Below are 19,263 nucleotides of genomic sequence, written 5' to 3' on the forward strand. Positions count from 1 at the left end.
AGGCCTGTTACCTTGGTCCGGTTAAGACTCGATAATAGGTCTTAGATCCCTCATCTGGGTATAAGAGTCCCTTCACAGGCTCACACTAAAGAAAGGGGGCCTGACACAGGACATACACCCCACCTAATGGGTGACTGTCAATGGTGGTCATTGCTGCTACTCAGCCCCTACCCCCACCCCCACACTTCCACAGGCACGGCGTAAGTAACAGTTTGTGTACATCAAGCACATCCAACTTGCTAAGAATGGGGCTAAACCTTATAGCATCTTATGACAATTTGAGTTTTCGGTCAGGATTCTAAGTGACAGTCAACAGAAACCAACTTTGGCCAACTGAAGCAAAACAAGCAAACAAAAGCTATTCAGAGAATATTGACAGGCTACAGAACACTCTCGGGGGTGGGGTTGGGGGGCAGAGAGCCAGGCTTGCACACTCTGAAGCCCAATTCTAAGCTCAAGATCAGGTCCCAAGACTGGTCTTGTGAAGATATTAGAACGTGGTCACTTTCACACTCCAGCCACATGCTGTCACTGGTACTTTGGGAACACACGGATGACAGCCATCCTTATCAGAATGACTGGGGGAAAGTGTGGCTCTTTACACTCAAGCTGTAAAGGGGAGTCCGGGAAGGAGACTTCTGGATTTTCAACTTTGGTAGAGGGCTTGGGCTCTGCCCCATTATTATTCCATCAAGGAGCATTATTTCCTAAATCTAGGAAGGAGAATCAGATAGTAAGTTTCCAAAATTATTGATCAATATCTTCCACAGTTGAGTCCCAGGACTTCCACCATTGTTTTTGGATGAGAACACCGACATTCAGCTAAGGTCGCACGTCTAAGCCACAGCGTGAGCCCAAGACAGCCTCACTCGAGCCGGTTCCCTCAGCTGCTTGTCTTGACAAACATAATGATGAAACCAGTCCACCTCAGCAAAGCCTCCCACACGCCAGTGCCATTTCTCTGACTCACTGAAGCTGCCTGCGGTGGGAGCCAAAAGACTCTGTCTATTCTTCAGCTGTTCTTAAGGGACGATGGTTTTCTAGACTCAAAGGCATGGAGTTTGTCCTTGGAATGTAGTTCCCGGGAGTTGGGATCTCCGGGTAGACTCCTTAATTCTTGGAATGTCCTGTGTCTCACTGAGTCTCTATAATGGAATTCTCACTGGTGAGGGCGGGGGTGTAGCTGAGGTTGCTTCTCTAACACAAACCATATTCCACATACCAGGTAATACGGAGTCTTCCCTGGACGCCATCCACCATCCACACCACTGGCCACTCTGTATCCCGGTCCATTCATTCACTAGACAGACTGTTCTAAGGCACAGTCTTCCTTGCTCGCCTCAAAGCCCTACAAGACCAGGAGTCACTTTTTTTTTTTTTTTTTTTTTTTTTTTGCAGGTAGCTCACCACCGTCTGAAGTCAGACTCTGGGTTTGCATCCTGGTTCTACCATTTAACTGCGTATCCTTGGTTCACCCCTCAGGCTTCAGCTGCCTCTTGCATAAAAACAGGACCATAAAAGACTGTTATGAAAATTGGAATTTATAAATGTGCTGGGTGCATCATGGGGGTTTGATAAATATTGTCATTGCCAGTAGAACACTTAGCATCTAGTACCGAACAATAGTGTCTGAAGGAGACCTAGGAGGGCCCAGATCTCACCTTTGTGACACCTCCCTTACCTTCGCCTCTTTCTGTTTAAGCATCTCGGTTAACACAGTTAACAAATCACTGATCTAGTCCCGAACAGTCATTCTGGCCAAAGTTGAGGCGGAAAGTTAGACCCACTAAGACTGGACTCGCTGCCCAGTGCTCTATCTAAGAGTCTCCCAGGCCCCACCGCTGTCTGCTTAAAAGTCAGTTCTTTCTCTTAGAAATGGCGAGTCATGTCGTAACTGTCACCTCCTCTCTGCACCAGCCTCAGAAAACCAAGAGTATGAAAGACTTCCAATCCATGAGCCAGGAGGCCAGCAAAGATCTGCCAGCATAGTAAATATTTTAGGCTCTTTGGGTCATAGTGCCTCTGCTGTACCCGCTCAGTAACTTGTAGCAGGAAAGCAACCACAGACAATAGGTAGAGTAACGAGCATGCTCTGTTCCAGTAGGACTTTACTTTCCAGTAGAGACAGTGGGCCAGTCTGGCCCATGGACTGTAGTTTGCAGACCCCTACCGTGCATGATGAACTTCCCCCTGGAGGAGGGACCCTTTTTTTTGTGAATTGCTGCACGGCTCCAAAGCACCCCAGAATGTAGGCATCAGGCCACCCGAGCATCTCTTGGAAGGTCCCCTATCCTACCTTCACCGCCACACCCTCCCTTCCTTCCAGAAGCACCTCCGTTGCATGCCACCTTAGCGCAAGCAAAATAGGTAGATATTTTCCAGCACGATCTGGGAGTGCTGCTGGGTATCACGAGCACGGAGACAAAGGCAAGTAGCTCGTGGGAATGGCAAACAGCTACACACCTTGGAAAGAACACCAGCCGAGTACAGCTAAGGCTGTTAGAGACCACCTAACCCAATTCTTTGACCTTTCCACCAGGTAAACTGAGGCCCAGACTAGGCAAGCAGCTTGGGCAGGGTTACACGGCAACTTCTCAGCACAGTGAGGACCAACGCCTGGTTTTTCTAACTTTCTGCCCAGACTCCTTCTGCCCTACCACTAGGCGAACGTCAAGTTTTTTTTTTTACCATGGACCGTGCTCAAATCAGCAGAGCCAAGAAAATAGCCTTCTATCGTTTAAAAACCCGAGGTCCTGCCTGGAAATTCTTATCTCTCCTTCCTCCACATCTTCCTTTCTTCCATTCACAGTTAGCTGTGGGACACCTCTTATTGTGTTGTTGAGCCCACACTTAGTGCCAAGGAGACAGGAGATGCTCGACCCGTGTGTGCTGAGGACGGACTAAGGGTGCAGGCTGAAGAGCTCACAGTGTTCACAGTCCCCCAGGAGAAGGAAGGTCTAAATGCATTCCCTGTAATGCACTGTGAATGTGAGGACCCGATGACATTTCCTTCCCTTTAGTCTTCCTAGAAAATTGCCTTTCAGGGTGAAATCTTCCCGCCAGTGTTTTCATGCCCTCAGTAGCTGCCCCTTCCCTCCTCGGATAGAGCACCTCTGTCTTTTGTACTTGCAAATGATTGTGATTATTTTTCACCTCTAGCCCAGGGGATTAGCCAGAGGACCTTTGATCTTCAGGTATCGATTTGCATCTTAAAGGAAGTATGATCTCATCTGAGCCAGCTCAAAATTCCATCCCTGCCCCCCAACCCCTGTCTGTTTACCAGCCCCGGGCTGGTCAGGGCCTCCCAAGTGGGACTAAAACAACAAGACCAGTGAGAAGCCAGAGGAAAACAAATTTCCCATCTGACTCTGGGAAAAGGACGTCTGCTTTCTCAACACAGGCTCGTCTGCTCTTCCTCCACTCTCCCGTTGGAGACGCGGCCAGAGGTTCTGAGTGTGCGAAGGGGACCACGGGGGTTCTGGGACCTTGGCTGGAGGTCATACAGCAGAAAGAGCTGGGCGCGTGCTTAAGAATCAGACAGAATCAGGTTCAAGCCCTGGTTCTGTCTCCAATCACTCCTAACCCAAGAGTTTCTGATTACTGTCATCATCTCTCTGGCTTGGGATGTTTTCTTATCTCTAATGCGAGAATACTAGCCTTTAAAATTCTATACTAATCACCCTCCTGGAAAGCTGGCCTGAAAAAGAGCGTTGGTGTAAGCAATGCGAAGCTAGCTTAAAAGTTACCAGCAGCCATTGCTGTCACCCACGGGAGGGACTCTAAGCTCAGGGAGGGCAGGGGCATTTGCTGGTTTTCCTTTGGTTCCCATTGCTCTATGCCCCGGTGCTCCCCACAGGGTCTGGCCCACAGGAGGCGATCTGTCAGTGTTTTTAAGACTAAGGAGTAAACCATCATCAGTCCTCAGGACTGCTGTTGTTGACTTGACCATGCCGCACGGTCCCCTTCTCCAGCTGAGCCCCAAGAAATGACACAGACTTACCAATGCAATTGAAGGAGTCTTCCCTTCGGCAGAAGAGGGAGCAGCCGTCACCGCTGAGCTTGTTCATGTCATCACATTCCTCCCCTTGGCTTCTGCAGAAGAGATCGGAGAGAGATGTGTCAGGCAGACAGAGAGAGAGAGAGAGGGAGCAACTGCAGAACCACAGCAGACCATGGGAGAGTCCCTCCCTAGGCCAGGAACTTTCCAAGAGGCCTCAGGCAAGTCTCTCACGCCCCAGTGTCCATTTCTTCTTCTTCTATGAGACCTATAAAGATAGACATGTGTAAGATCCTACAACCCCTGCCTTATCCTGTGCTTGCCACGACGAAGCAGAGTTCACGCCTCAAACCTGCTGTCCGAGATATTGCCGGTTAAGGCAGACGGGAGAAAGGCACGGAGGATGGGATGAAGGAAACAACCTTGCCTCCCCCTCTGGCCCCCCACCCCAGGCGTGTCTGGGAGATCTCAGCCGTTTTAAATGGGTGGACTTGAAGGAAATTTCTGAGCTTCTGAAACATAAATCCTGTTCTTTACCTTAAGCCTCCTCCCTGCTCCCAATCGTGAATTTAAGAATAAAGATTTCTTTTTTTTTTTTCCCCCAGACACATGCCTGGGTCTGGTCTTCCTTTCACGAGAAAGTATTGCTTTCTCCATCCGGGGTGTCATTTCATGGTGTGAGGAACTCCAAAGCCCTTGGGAAGTACACTATTAGGAAATTAAAGTGTCTCCTCTTGTTTGTTTGTTTTGTTTAGATAGGAATTATTCCTATCAGCTCAGGGCGGTTCAGCAGAGGTTGGGATGGACAGAAACTGAGCAATGCTGGACCGAGGAGCCGAGGAGGAGGAGAAAGTGCTGAAAAGACCGAATAGATGATCACGACCTGGAAAACACCCAACCTTTGAGAAACAGAAAACTTGGGTGCAGATCCCCTTATTTCAAACCCGCCGCATGATCTCAGACACGTCTCCTAATCTCAACTGGACCATTTAAATCAATAAAGACTAAAAATAACGTAAACTTCCATTCTTCAGTCGCAGTCGCCACAACATAAGCCCTTGATCCTTGTATGCGATCAGGAGCAAGTGGCTACTGAACAGAAGAGCACAGAATAGGTTTCCATCCCGGCAGAAGAATCCCCCAGACCACGCTATTCCAGACGCCAAGTGTCCGCGTTCCCACAGGTTCAAATGGCGATAACTCTACCCGCTCCTTAGAGCCGGCGCAAGAACGGAATGGAAATTGACGTGGCGGGCACGGTGCATGACAGATAGAAGATGCTCAGGGAGTCAGGGTTCCCGTTCCCACTCAGTCCTAGGAGGTCTCTGCAGAGTGTGTGGCAGCTGTCCCTCCCTCCCCAGGGACCAGCTGGGACCCGTGGAAGCAGGGAAGAGGCCTAAGACTTTTCTTTTCACTCGGGCAATTAACACTGGGCAATGTTTGTTGCTTTAAGGAGATGTCAGAGTAGCAGGAGGGGGCCTCGCCATCAATCCTGCCGGTGCAGGGGTTTTTGAACTCTCCTGTCTGCGAATGCATGAACTGAGGAGAAGAGAAGTCCATATTCCAAGCTGAGCCCATATTTCCAATCTCTGCCAGTGAACCTCGAGTGTTGGAAACTGGTGATAGCCTTGTGTTACTTAGCTAGCTCATGGGTTATCTAGGGAGATTTTTTTTTTTTTTTTTTTTAAACCTGAGCTGGTTTCCCAAAGCCACAAAGAACACATCTAACCCGCCAAACAGTATGTTGTATTGGTTCAAGCAAAACGTTAGTGTCACCACAAATATCTTCTAGGTATGGCAGATCTATCATTACACAGAGAGCTCCCGAGAAACCTTCTCTGACCTCCCAAGCTGGAGTGGGTGGCCATTTTCTCTGCGATCAAAGACACTAGGCTCCATCCACCCCAGCACCTGTCAAACGGACCACCTTCACGTGTTTGCCTGACAGCTCCCTATACCAGGTTTCCAGATGCCAAAGGAAATGACAGTCTTTGTCATCCTAGCAGCGCAATGCCGGGCACAGTGCCTGGAATACGGCAGAAAGCATGGAGCTGCTCCTTCACTTGTCAGTCTTGCAGGGCTACTGGTGACCCAGTGAGGCAATGGGGTATCCAAATGAGAACAGGGACCCCGGATTCGCATCTTGGTTCTGCTTTGTTGGGTGTGTGAGCTCAAGAAAGCCATATCAGCCTTTGTACATCAGTTGTCTCTTTTGGTTCTGCTTTGTTGGGTGTGTGAGCTCAAGAAAGCCATATCAGCCTTTGTACATCAGTTGTCTCTTCTGTAAAGTGCAGTAATAGAACCGATTTCATATAATTGTCGGAAGGACCCAAGGAGATAATAGTGTAGCCCAATGCTAACACACAGTGAAGGCTCAACAAACATTTATGAATATTATCATCATATGTATCCAAAGCTTTTCTCCACTGGGGACTCATTAAGTTTTGATCCTGAGTATTTGTATACTCCCTTAAATACATAGAGCGAATCAGCACATGTCATCCCGTGAAGAATCCAGTTAGCTAAGATGACATTCATCCTTTGCCTCAAAGTTTTTGTTTGTTTGTTTTTGCCGAGGGAACCACCCATAAGCTGCATTTGGTTTTCTATAAAGCATGTCAACAACTATTTGGAAACCTAAGTGATTTCTGTGTAGGATACCAACTCTAGGTAAAATACTAAAAAAGCCTTATAGAGGGGTGCCTGGCTGGCTCAGTGGGTTAAGCCTCTGCCTTCATCTCAGGTCATGGTCTCAGGGTCCTGGGATCAAGCTCTGCACGGGGCTCTCTGCTCAGCGGGGAGCCTGTCCCCACCACCCACCCCCTGCCGCCTGCCTCTCTGCTTACTTGTGATCTCTATCTGTCAAATAAACAAATAAAATCTTTAAAAATTTTTTAAAAACCTTGTTGAAAACACTACTTATATTAATAATAAAATAAAAAATAATAAGAATAGTTCTAGATCAGCAAGAATGATATTGTTTGCAGCGTTCTACCAATACGTCGATATCTGGCTCCAAAATGGACAGACTGAGTTGTAGGTCAGGTTCCACATCTGGTGCGTTTCTTTCTTTCTTTCTTTCTTTCTTTTTTTTTTTTTTTTTTTTGTATTCTTTGTGCTAAATTAGAAAATCCCAAATCACAATTATGGGTTGTCAGCAATGACCGCAAATGTTTCCTGGATATTCTGGACATGCAGCTCAGTCTTGGGCCCACAAATGATGGGGCACGCTCCCTGGAGACTGCCTTGCTCTGCTGCTCAGTATTCCATCAGACAACAGCTGTGTCCAGAGCCAGAGGGTGATGTCTTCATGTGGGAGAGAATGGTGAGTGGTTCCCCTTTCCCCAGTCGTGTTATCTTAAGCACCAGAAACTGTATCGTCCTGTTTGGTTGCTGCATCTGGACATGATTTTAACTGCACACAACAGCACACCATGAGTTTCCTTATCTGACAAAGGAAGAGCTTTATCTTCTATGCTTGGCGAGTCAGATTCTTGGCCATCATGTGGTTCGCTCCATAATTCCACACTCAGCAGGAACTTGTACATACCACCTTTCTGCACAGCCAGGTTCAAAAGCTGTACCATGCTGGGCATCTCCTGGGCATATATGCAACATTCGATCTCTCCTTCCATGTGAAGTCAGGACCAGAAAGCAAAGGGCTTCTGGACGTCTGCGTGGACGGGTATTCACGTGCCAACGCTTTACTTGCACAACCGGCGTTATCCTTGCTGTACTCCTGGCCGGTCCTTTCATGCCAAAGCAGGTTTCCAGTTTATATCACATGCCACAAAATCAATGTTACCAAATGAAATTGCTCTTCCCATCCAGCACCAGAAAGAGTCATCGACCACTTCTCTTTCATGTACGTACCACTTGTAGGATTCACGGTCTACACATCAGCAGTTCCATCCAACTGTGAAACAGATTCTCTTTACAGCACCCCTCCCCCTCCTGAAACAGTCCCTGCAATTCCACGTGGCCCAGATATTATACGACACCCAACAGCGCCATTTAATGAAGGGATTTCGCCAATAGCTGGTTTGCCCTCTCCACGTGTGATGTTCGTCATTAAATCGGCCCATAGTTTTAAAAGTCTCTTAGCAATAGTGTAACTTGCAACCACGTGAGCAATAAGGAACGCAATTTTAGCAATAAGAAACTTAACTGCAAACAGTTTCTGGTCTTGTTTTCACCTCCAGGGACAAAACTATTCTGTTTTGTGCCAGACAACATTTTTGTGCTAATTTGGGAGGAAAGAACCCAAAGGTTTACTTTAAAAAAAAAATTTTTTTTTAAAAACAATGCAAGACTCTGGATGGCTTCTTGCCCCCATTTCATAGTTGCGCAATATCTTGCCCTGTGGACAAGGGGATAAATGGACTGATGTCCTAGTAACATCCACGGTGCAAACACACAGCTTCCTATTCTCCACTCACACTTTCCCTCTTCGGCTGCTCGTGTGGAGTCTTTCACTTTCTGGTTCATTTGCCTCCCTGTACTTATTTATGTTCACAGTCAGTATTCACTCTGGGGTACTGTTTGCTATTTATGGCTTCAACATTACCGTGAGTTAGAGTATTTTGTTATCTTTATGAGCTTTTAACCCATGTTGTAAATTGTTCATATAAGACGATACAACAGAAATAACAAAGAAATACGCAGTTTTAACAACTCGAAATGGTTAACCAGCAAAGAACGTAGAAGTGTTTTGACCCAGATGCCCTGGGTCCCATTAACGGATCGTCGGCTGGAGTGGAAAAGCCAAACAGAATCCTTGCAGTACCCACAAAACGATGAAGAGAAAGAGCCTACCCGTCGTAAGTGCACAATGGTCGTTCTGTCAGAATCACGTATTGTATTACATACTTGAGAAATATACATGTTTGAAAAAGAACCACTGCGTTTCCTCTGAGGCCAGCAACTACCTGCAGACAAATCGACAGATTGCTAGCGATTGCTGGTAGCTCACAGCTCCCACACTGAAGACCTCCTGTAAGCTCTCCTGGCCATCTCTTGACCTCACAAGCATCACTCCCTCCCCCTTCCTTAATCACACCTACTTACTTCTGGATAATGCCATCGCCACAGTATCCACTTCCATGGATGTAGATGGCAGCTGGCGATGGCTCACTCTCTTCACTTCCGGAAATAGTGATGACCCAGTACTGGTACACACTGCCAAGACTGAGATCCCTGGAAAACAAAGAAGGGTATTCACAAAGACGATTAGCTATACAGACACAATGCCCGAGGGTCGACAAAACTGATCCCCTGAAGTACATTCTATCAGTCTTGCTTGCGTTTGAAATCACATGCACATTAAGTTATCCAATAATATGAATTGTCTCCTGTGGTTAAGGCACTCTCCTATGCATGACGGACCACACCAAAATGTACAGCAATAATGACTAGCATCAAATGACAGACAGCCGTGAATATTACCAGGTACTTTTATCTTTAATTTAACCTTTATAATAACCCTGGTGGATAAGAACCAGATGATATGCAGCCCATAATGAAGGTGTTTGGGAGAATGTCAACCAGGAAAACAAAATGCGATAAGCAGACAGAGCTGGGAAAGTACCATGCCAGATTCTGTGGGCATCAGTCTGATCTTTTCCCTGCTTTGCACGCAATGAACAGAAACCCCATGCTTCCTTATGCTGCACATCCAGAACTGTCCCCCACCCCTGCTCTTCTCTGTCTCTCACTCTTGACTAAAATAGTAACAATTGCAGCAGCTATTAACTGAATGTCAGGCTTGGGGTGACACACGTCCCATGTATTTTCTCATTCGAGAATCAAAGCAACCCTACATGTGCCCTAATGTTTTCCTGTTTATTTTACAGATGATAAATCTGAGACATAGAAAGGTTAATCAACTTACAATCATACACTACTGAATAAGAGCCCGCATTCTGCCTCCCTAATCCCTAGTTTAGGCCTGTTTTAATAATCTCATCCCTTGCAAAGAGGGATTCTGAAATTACAATTCCAGGCGCTGGTGGCTGCCAGACCCTCAGTTTGCCGAGTCTGCATCTCCCCTCTGCTCACAAGACCCCCCAGTGCAATGCCTGCTCCCACTTCCTCATGCTCCGCCTTCCTCCTGTTTTCCTCCCTCCCCTTCCTCAGCGCCTCTCAGCTCCCTGCTTGAAACCCTCCTGCCATCAACCCTGGCTGCTGTCAATCATCCTCCAAGGTAGAGATATATTTATGTCAGTTCCACATCACGAAATCACAATGCCCGTTTCCTTTTTGACCGTTTTCAAAGGGTGATGTTATTCCCCTTTTTATCTCCCTCTGCATTAATGATTTACTTTTTAATAATAAAAAAGTACCATGGGGGGCAAAAAAACCCCACAAAATGATAATGAAGAGAATTCCTACTCGATTCCAGAGTTGGGGGGAGGGTGGGATTTCATACACAAAAGGATGATGTCAAAAAATCTCAAGTTCACCTACCCATCTGTGGTTTCAGCTGCTGTTAGGGCTGGGGCTGTTTGGATAAGGCCAAGAAGGTAACAGGTGCAGAGGCAATGGGCAGCCAATGTCTCCTGACTCTCAACACAGCGATGAGTACGAGTTTATGAACGCTGAAGGACACCAGGGAGGAATATAACCTGCCGGAGAATGCCGGACCTGTTACCCCCAAGAGAGTTTGTTTTGGCAGTGCTGGAGCAGAAAGCAATTTTGGGGGGTAGACCAGAAGTCCCTGTGGATTCCATCAGTCTTCTGTCAATGACAGTTCAGTACGTAAAATGCACACAAATCTCGAGATATTATATGTATGAATGTATGAATAACTGTGGGCTTGTAAACTTCTGGGGTGTTAATTTGTGGATACAGGCTTGCTTTCTTCTGTTTAAAAACGTTTATTAGATATTTTAATCCACCTCTCAACTAGCACACGGATACTTTTTCTGGTGGTTCTTCTAAAACTGAAATACCCTGACAGTGGGAAGAGTGGTTTTCCCGGCGGATACACAGAGGCCCAAGATAAAGACGATGTGGATTCTACTGTCTATTCATTTTCCTCTAAAATATGGAGGCATGTTTTGTATTAAACAAATATGGCCGTGTTATGAAATAAAATAAGACGTTTTCTTCAGGCTATGTCGCAGGCCACCGGGGGCATATGGCCCCCGTCTGAAGCAGATGGAGCACTTCTGTGGGTCGCAGGAGGGTGTGAAAAGTACTTCTCTACATTGTGTTTTTCATTTGTACTGCGTGTCACAGATGATTTATGGCTGATACTATTTAGGTGCTCTGCTAAGATCTGTGAATGTTTCCCTCCTCCCCGCATCCGCCCTCCCTCCTTCCTTGATCCTCCTCCTGTGTCTCGATAAACACAAGTCTGAGGCAAGCCAACATGTGTTTCTACCTGGCTTCTTCGCTGCCAAGCTGAGAAGTCACAGGCAGGTGTTTCACAGCCCTGAGCCCATTTCAAATTCGTCATCAACCTGACCTCACAGCAGTTTCCTCCAGGCTGAATGTGAGAACACAGAGAAAGCCCATACGTGCCCAGCCTAGGATGGTCAATAAATATTAACCCATTACAACGAATGCTTCAATGAATATTCTCATTCACTGGACTTAAGCTACGCTCTCTTTAGTAGAAGGGATGGAGTGACAGATAGCTACATGTAACCTCGGTGAGCCAAGCCCACACCACCTATGGTGTGCGCCACAGCTGAGTGGAAAGTCTCCATCCTGCCACGTCATTTGTCTAGAAGACCCTCTGTGCCTGCAGCTTGCTCTCGCTCCACGCTCCACGTGGCTATTCCAATTTCTGAAAATTCTGGATCCCAGAAGGTTTGACTTACCCTGGGGCAAAATCTGTCTCCCCATAACTTCCACCCACACCTCTTTCTCACCCACTAGCATCACACAGAACACTCTGATTGGTAGGAAGACCCTGATAAGCTTCCTTCTTCCAACTGTGTGCACATGGCTTATGCATCCTTAACTCAAGGAAGCCTGGCAGCAGCTCTCTGAAGTAGGGGTTTTTACCCCAAATTTTCAGATAGGACAATAGAAGCCCAAGTCACTCCCTTGGTAAAAAGGCAGAGAACGGGGCACAGTACGACTGCTATTAAAAATATTATGTTTTTCCATTGAAGAAACCTTGTGCTAAAACTACATTTTCTTCAAGTTGAAGTTAAAATTAATGCCAAATGAGGATCTCTTTGCTCAGTCATCTCAGGAGAATACAATTCTTTCAGAAGGACACACTAGGGGCCTCCGAAGGCTTTGCTGGAGGTTAGGACCTGTTTTGTGGATGGTCTAGAAGTGGGACATTGATGTCAAATTGTGCCTTTTAGCTGCTCCTAAAACCATCTGGACAGTCTTACGCTGTCACTTGAATTCCTGCCTCTCCTGCACCTCCTGCCTCCATGCAGACCCTAAACCCTGTCACTTTTCCCTACCCCCAAATCTCCCATGTCATTTCCTCTACACCCCTGCTGCTGCCAATATCTCGGCCTTGACGTCTGAACCTGCCCCTGGTATCTCCCCTTTCCAGGCTTGCCAACGCCATCAGAATATTCTGAGGTCCAAACCCACTCCCCAGCTCAAAATCTTCTCATCTAGAGCAGTGATGGGGGGCACACTACCAAGCCCATACTCCCTATTTATTCTTTTTGGGGGGGAACTAAAATGTTACCACTTCATCTGAAACATGATAAATTGTACCACTTCCGGTTACCTTTAAAGAATTTTGAGCATTATTCATTATTATTTTTTTTAAGCAAACCTCCATTGGGACTTATTGGTCAACTCCTCAAACTACCTCTCAGATTAATTTCATACGTCCAGCTAATAAACTTAAATTGCAGTATTGAAATGGGGTGAGATTGCTTGGCTACTTTTGAGTGGTTGTTTTATGTATCTTTTGCATGACTTAAAAAAAAATTGTTAACAACTATTCTTCCACAAATGTCTCAAGTGATGTATCAGCCTTAGTTCTCCATTTCTGACAATTACAAACATATAACATTTTTAGGTGCTATGATTTTTCAGTACTTATCCCCAGAAATGTCACCTTAATGGTAACAGATGCGATCTAGAGCCCAAACGTTTATATTATTTATTTATTTTTTAAAGGTTTTATGTTTAAGTGATGTCTACGTCCAATGTGGGGCTCAAACCTACATCAAGATCAAGAGTCACACACTGAACCAACTGAGCCAGCCAGTGGTGCCTAGAGCCCAATCTTTCAGTAAAATTTACTTACAGATTATAAAATCGTTATCTTAAAAAATATTATTTTGCACATAAATATCCATAAGGAGGATAAGGACCACCTGACCTTGCTTTTGGCAAAAATGCATATTTCTTAAAGAGTTGGTGTGTAGTTGGTATTGTAATTGGTCCATTAAAGCCCCTCCGAAATCTACGGGCAAGTCACTTCACTTCTCTGGGTCTGTTTTTCTACCTTCTAGTTATGATATATGATTCCTGTCCCATATAAGAAAAGAGGGATGGAGAACCTCACTGCAATATGGAAATATCTCATTTTGTAACTTCTAGGAAACACTCTCCAAAGCCTCTTCATCACTCATTATTGATCCCCTACTGTTTCCATATCATACCATTCACTGATCACACACTATCTCCCCACATAGTCTGTGTAACTGTGTCATGCTTTTTTGAAGCTCCTTCTTCTGCAATAATGAGAGCAACTGTCATTTCCATTTGTTACCTACTTGTCATATGCCAGGCACTAAGCTCAGTACTACCTGTGAATCATCTCATTTAATCAAAACAACATTTTCTGGAATAATGATGATGATCGCCCCTTTCAAATGAAGAAAGTCCTATTTGGGAAGGTTACTCTATGGCCTACAGTGACACTGCTTTGGGGAGAGGGACCTGAGCCAGGTCTATCAAACTCCATTGCAAGACAGCACTTCTAGAGTTTATGAATGAGAAAATACTACAGAACAGAAGTTAAAAGACCTAGTTTTGAACCAAGTCGAGTCCACATACAAAGACCATTTGGAAAGCTCTAAAAGTTAGGAGAAAGATAAACACTGCTTTAAACACTACCACTACCACAAGCCACTTCCTTTCTCTGTCAATCCACTTCTTCTGTGAAATGGAAGTCTGGGAAGATGACCAGCTCTGCAGTGCACAGTTCTAATTTCATGAGAAATGCAGTGCAGCATCATTTCTACCAGCTAGAAGCTGCCTCAGCAGTTAGACTTGTGCACTGAGAATGGGTGTAGTTCAGGATTTACCACCCAGACTGTCTGAGCTGGAAGACATGGTGGGGGGACCACCTAGGATGCCTCTGGCTCAGGAAGAGCCCAAATCTTCCAGTTCTGCCTTAGGCTGTGAATCAGAGGGTAATACCCAGGCACTTTGTATGCCAACTTCCAGCCAAGAATGGGACGAGATGGAAAACAGTAATTTTCTGGGCCTGAGATGATGTGCCAAATGACTTTACACATACCATTATTATTGTCTTAATTAGCAAATATATCAGTTATATAGTCAAGCAGAGCAAACACTATAAAAAATGTCCTTGGAAGGCTTACTATCCAGATTTGTCAAATTATAACACTGCCTTATTTTCTTCATCTTGTTTCTGTTGTAAAAAGAAATAAAATACACCGTTCTATATAATTGTTTTCAATCCACCTGTGTGTTCTTCCCTTTTTATCATGAATGTTTTTGTACTTTTTATACATAGGCACCATTTTACTTATTTTAAATTTCATAAATGTTTTAATACCATATTTATCAGTATGCAGCTGGCATATCTTTTGCCCAGCATTACTTTTGAGATCCCACATATTGATATATACAAATCTAGCTCATTATTTTCACTGATGTCTTTATTGTATGGATATACCATATTTTATTTGACCATTCTTTTCTAGATGGATACCTAGGTTGTCCCTATTATTACTATTAATTTTTAAATTAGTTTCAGAGGTAGAATATAGTGGTTCATCAGTTGCATATAACACCCAGTGCTCATTCCATCAAGTGCCCTCCTTAATGCCCATCACCCGATTATCTCTTCCCCCTACCTACCAACCCCTCCCCGCAACCTTTGTTTTCTAGAGTTCAGAGTCTCTTATGGTTTGTCTCCCTCTCAATTTTCATCTTATTTTATTTTCCTTCCCTTCCTCTATGTTCATGTGTTTTGTTTCTTAAATTCCACATATGAGTAAAGTCATACGGTATTTGTCTTTCCCTGACTGACTTCTTTTGCCTAGCGTAATGTAATACCCTCTTGTTCCAACCACGTCATTGCAAATGGCAAGATTTCATTCTTTGTGATGGCTGAGTAATATTCCCCAAACCACAAGATACCTAGGAATAAACCTAACCAAAGAGGTCAAGTATCTACATTTTGAAAACTATAGAACAATTATGAATGAAATTGAGGAAGACACAAAGAAATGGAGAAACATCCCATGCTCATGGATTGAAAGAACAAATTCTGTTAAAATGTCTATGCTACCCAAAGCAATCTACACATTCATTGCAATCCTTACCAAAATGCCATTAGCATTTTTCATACAGTTGGAACAAACAATCCTAAATTTTATTTATTTGACACAGAAAGAGAGAGATCACAAGTAGGCACAGAGGCAGGCAGAGAGAGAGAGGGAAGCAGGCTCCCCGCTGGGCAGAGAGCCCAACATGGGGCTTGATCCCAGGACCCTGAGATCACGACCTGAACCAAAGGCAGAGGCTTAACCCACTGAGCCACGCAGGTGCCCCCAATCCTAAAATTTGTATGGAACCAGAAAAGACCCCAAATAGCCAAAGAAATGTTGAAAAAGAAAGCCAAAGCTGGGGGCATCTGAATTCTAGACTTAAAGCTGTAATCATGAATATAGTATGGTACTGGCACAAAAAACAGAGATCAATGGAACAGAACAGAGAACCGAGAATTGGACCCTCAACTCTATGGTCAAGTAGTCTTCAACAAAGCAGGAAGAACATCCAGTGGAAAAAAGACAGTCTCTTCAATAAACGGTGTTGAGAAAATTGGACAGCCACATGCAGAGTAATGAATCTGGACCATTTCCTTATACCACACGCAAAAAATAAACTCAAAACGGGTGAAAGACATAAATATGAGACAGGAATCCATCAAAATCCTACAGGAGAACACAGGCAGCAACGTCTTTGACTTTGACCACAGGAAGTTCTTGCTTCTGCACAACAAGGGATATAGTGAACAAAACAAACAGGCAACCCTACGGAATGGGAGAAGATATCTCCAAATGGCATATCAGATAAAGGGCCAGAATCCAAGATCTATAAAGAATACTCCAAAAATAAACAATTAATACTCCAAATACAATTAATACTCCTTAATACTCCAAAAATAAACAATCCAGTAAAAAAACGGGCAGAAGACATGAACAGACATTTCTCCAAAGAAGACATACAAATATTATTATTATTAAGCTTGTTTATTTCCAATAATGTTACTTTTAAACATTGTGTTCATTTTCCTTTGTGTAGAGAGCAAGAATTTTCGAAAGAAATCTAAAGTGGTGTCGTTCGGTTGAAGGCAACTGCATCTGCGACTTTATAGTTATTGCCAAATTATTCTCCCAAAAGGTTGTAGCAATTAACACACTGTCAACAGACTTCCCAATGCTCCAGGTCCTGGTCAGCACTTGAGTCTGCCTAATATTAATTTTTTTGCCAATCCAGTGGATATTAAATGACATTTAATTACTGCGACCTTTTCCCTTTCCCTGATTACTAACAGGCCTGAGTATCATTTCATGTGTTTGTTGACCATGTAGATTCCTAGCTTACCTGCTTGTTCATCACTTTTGCCTTTATAAAATTGGGTTCTTTTTCTTTTAACTGCTAGATATAATGGATACTAATCCTCTGTAATTAAAGTTATTGAAAATATCATTTCCAAGTCTAGGACTCCTCTTTTGTTCATTCTGTTTATGCTGCTTTGTTGAATAGAAATTTTAAATCATGTCATTCACGATTTGCACTTTTCATGTGTTCTTGAATAAATGTTCCTTTTCTCCAAAGTCATAAAATAATCACCTCTATTTCATTTGGATAGTTTTATGGGTTTTATTTTCACATATATGGCTTTGATCATAAACAATACAGTTTAAAAAGTGATGTGTGGTAATGATTGTTTTCCCTTCAAATACGGATGGGCCATTTGTCCAGCATTTTTTTATATAATAGCTAATCCTTTCATTACTAAACTGTAATACCACCTTTCCCATACAGCATTCTGTACTTAGGTAAGTTTGCTTTTGGGTTATCTTGTTTAATTGGTCTACTTTTTTTTTCTAATCATCTTATCAACAGCACTTTGTCTTAATTTCCATACTTTTATAAAAGTCTTGATTTATGCTACAACTCCATTCTATACTTTGGTTTACTCCTTCAAAAGAAGCCGATGCTCTTCCCACGTGAATTTAAAGTTTCATTTTTTAAATGCCTGTTGGGATTTCGTTTCTAATTTCATTGAATTTATAGATGTATTTGAGGAGGAAAGACATCTTTATTTTATTGCGTCCTCCCTTTTTTATATAGAGTTTATCTTTTCATTTATTTAGGTCTCCTTTTATGGTTTCCGTAAAGTTTTAAATCCTTCCTCATAAAAATGGGGATGATATTTTATTAGGAATATATTCCTAACTTTAAGCATTTATAGATGTCAGAGCTATAATAAATGGTAGCTTTACTCTGTCTATCTACTCATACACATACATACACACCTGTACACGCATTTCTATAATTGTACTGTCCTATTTGGGGGCTGATAAAAATAATTAAGTTTTGTAAATAGGTGTTCTATTTAGATGTCCTCATGATTATTTTGTTAATGCTGATACTTTGCTGATCCTTATTAATTTCTCCATGTATTCTCTTATAGGTAAGGATAGTAATAGTCTGTTTCTTCATTTACGGTGCTCAGAATTTTTATTTATATTTCTTGTCCACCGATGCCAGGTAGGACCAATGGTTTACTAGGCATTCTTGGTTTGACCCTGGGATCAAAAGGAATATCTCTCACATTTTATCATTAAGCATGGTACCTAACCGTATTTCAGTACAGACCCTTGAACAGGTTAAGGATGCTCCTTTCTGTTCCTAGATAATTTTGTTTTGTTTGCTTTGTTTTGTTTTGATGATAAGGGAGACTGATTTTTAACAAGAGACTTAAATTTGGCATCTTACTAAGACAACCTTGTTTAAAAAATCATTTAATATGCTAGTATTGTGAATTAATGGAATCCAGAAACCCTCTAACATTAGAATCTCTTCTCATTCTGGGATAATCTAGACTACGTACAATGTTTGTGTCTGCATTAGTGTGGGGGTTTTAATACACTCCTGAATTCTGTCTGCTAATATCTCACACAAGACTTTGCTTCTTGGTTATATATTTAATTTACCAAAAAGTTTTCTCTTATTAACTTATTTATGTATGTATGTGTTGCAGCATAGAAATAATGTTCTTAAAAAAAGAAATAATGTTCTATGTGATACTGATTCTTTTAATATTTGATGTCTTCTGGCCTATGACATGGAAAATTTTTTAAAAATATATTCTACATATCTCAGAAATAAATATGTATATAATTTAATTCACTGGCAAAGTTCTATATACGTTTATCAGATGAAACATACTTTTGTATTATTCAAAATCTTCCAGATCATTATTTTAGTTTGCTCAATCTATTAATTATTGAGAAAGGTGTGTTAAAATATCCTAATATCATTATGGATTTATCACTACTTTAGGTAAGAAGCATAGCAGATTTATACATTTTTCAGGTCATGTTATTTGGAATATTTAAACTCAAAATTATTATATAATTTCCTTTCATCATTTAAATGGTGACCTCTTTATCTTAGTAATATTTTTGCTTCGATATTTCCTTTGTCTGATGAATATTAATTTATTTTTCTGAGTATTTGCCTGGAAAATATTTTCCACTCCATTACCTTTTACCTTTCAGTGAACTTATCTTTAGTTAATTCCAACCTGAAAACCTTCATCGGTACTTTAATCCGATTAGTGGAATGACTATTGTATTAGATTTATTTCTCACATCTTCTTTGTGCTTTCCAATTATCATTCCTTTTCTTTTTTTGCATATTTATTTTCTCCCTTTCTTGCCTTCTTCTGGATTCGTTGGATTTCTTGATTTCTGCTCTTTCCTTCCCCTTCTCAGTCCTTCTAATCTTTGGAGACCAATATTTCCTAATTTTATTTGTTTTTTTCATTTACCCTAAAGTACTAA

At 42.8% G+C, this 19,263-nt stretch overlaps 1 protein-coding gene across 1 annotated transcript in view; it reads right to left on the reverse strand.

Moving 5' to 3' along the window:
- Positions 1–19,263, reverse strand: part of PAPPA (pappalysin 1) — a 239,644-nt gene that overhangs the window by 121,892 nt on the left and 98,489 nt on the right. The window contains exons 8-9 of the mRNA XM_059142291.1: positions 9,065–9,193; positions 4,001–4,092 (exon numbers count right to left, since the gene is read on the reverse strand). Of these exons, the coding sequence (XP_058998274.1) occupies positions 4,001–4,092; positions 9,065–9,193 (221 nt within the window). The remainder of the gene's footprint in view (positions 1–4,000; positions 4,093–9,064; positions 9,194–19,263) is intronic.

Source organism: Mustela lutreola, chromosome 12 (genome assembly GCF_030435805.1).
Source record: "Mustela lutreola isolate mMusLut2 chromosome 12, mMusLut2.pri, whole genome shotgun sequence".
NCBI classification, from domain to species: Eukaryota; Metazoa; Chordata; class Mammalia; order Carnivora; family Mustelidae; genus Mustela; species Mustela lutreola.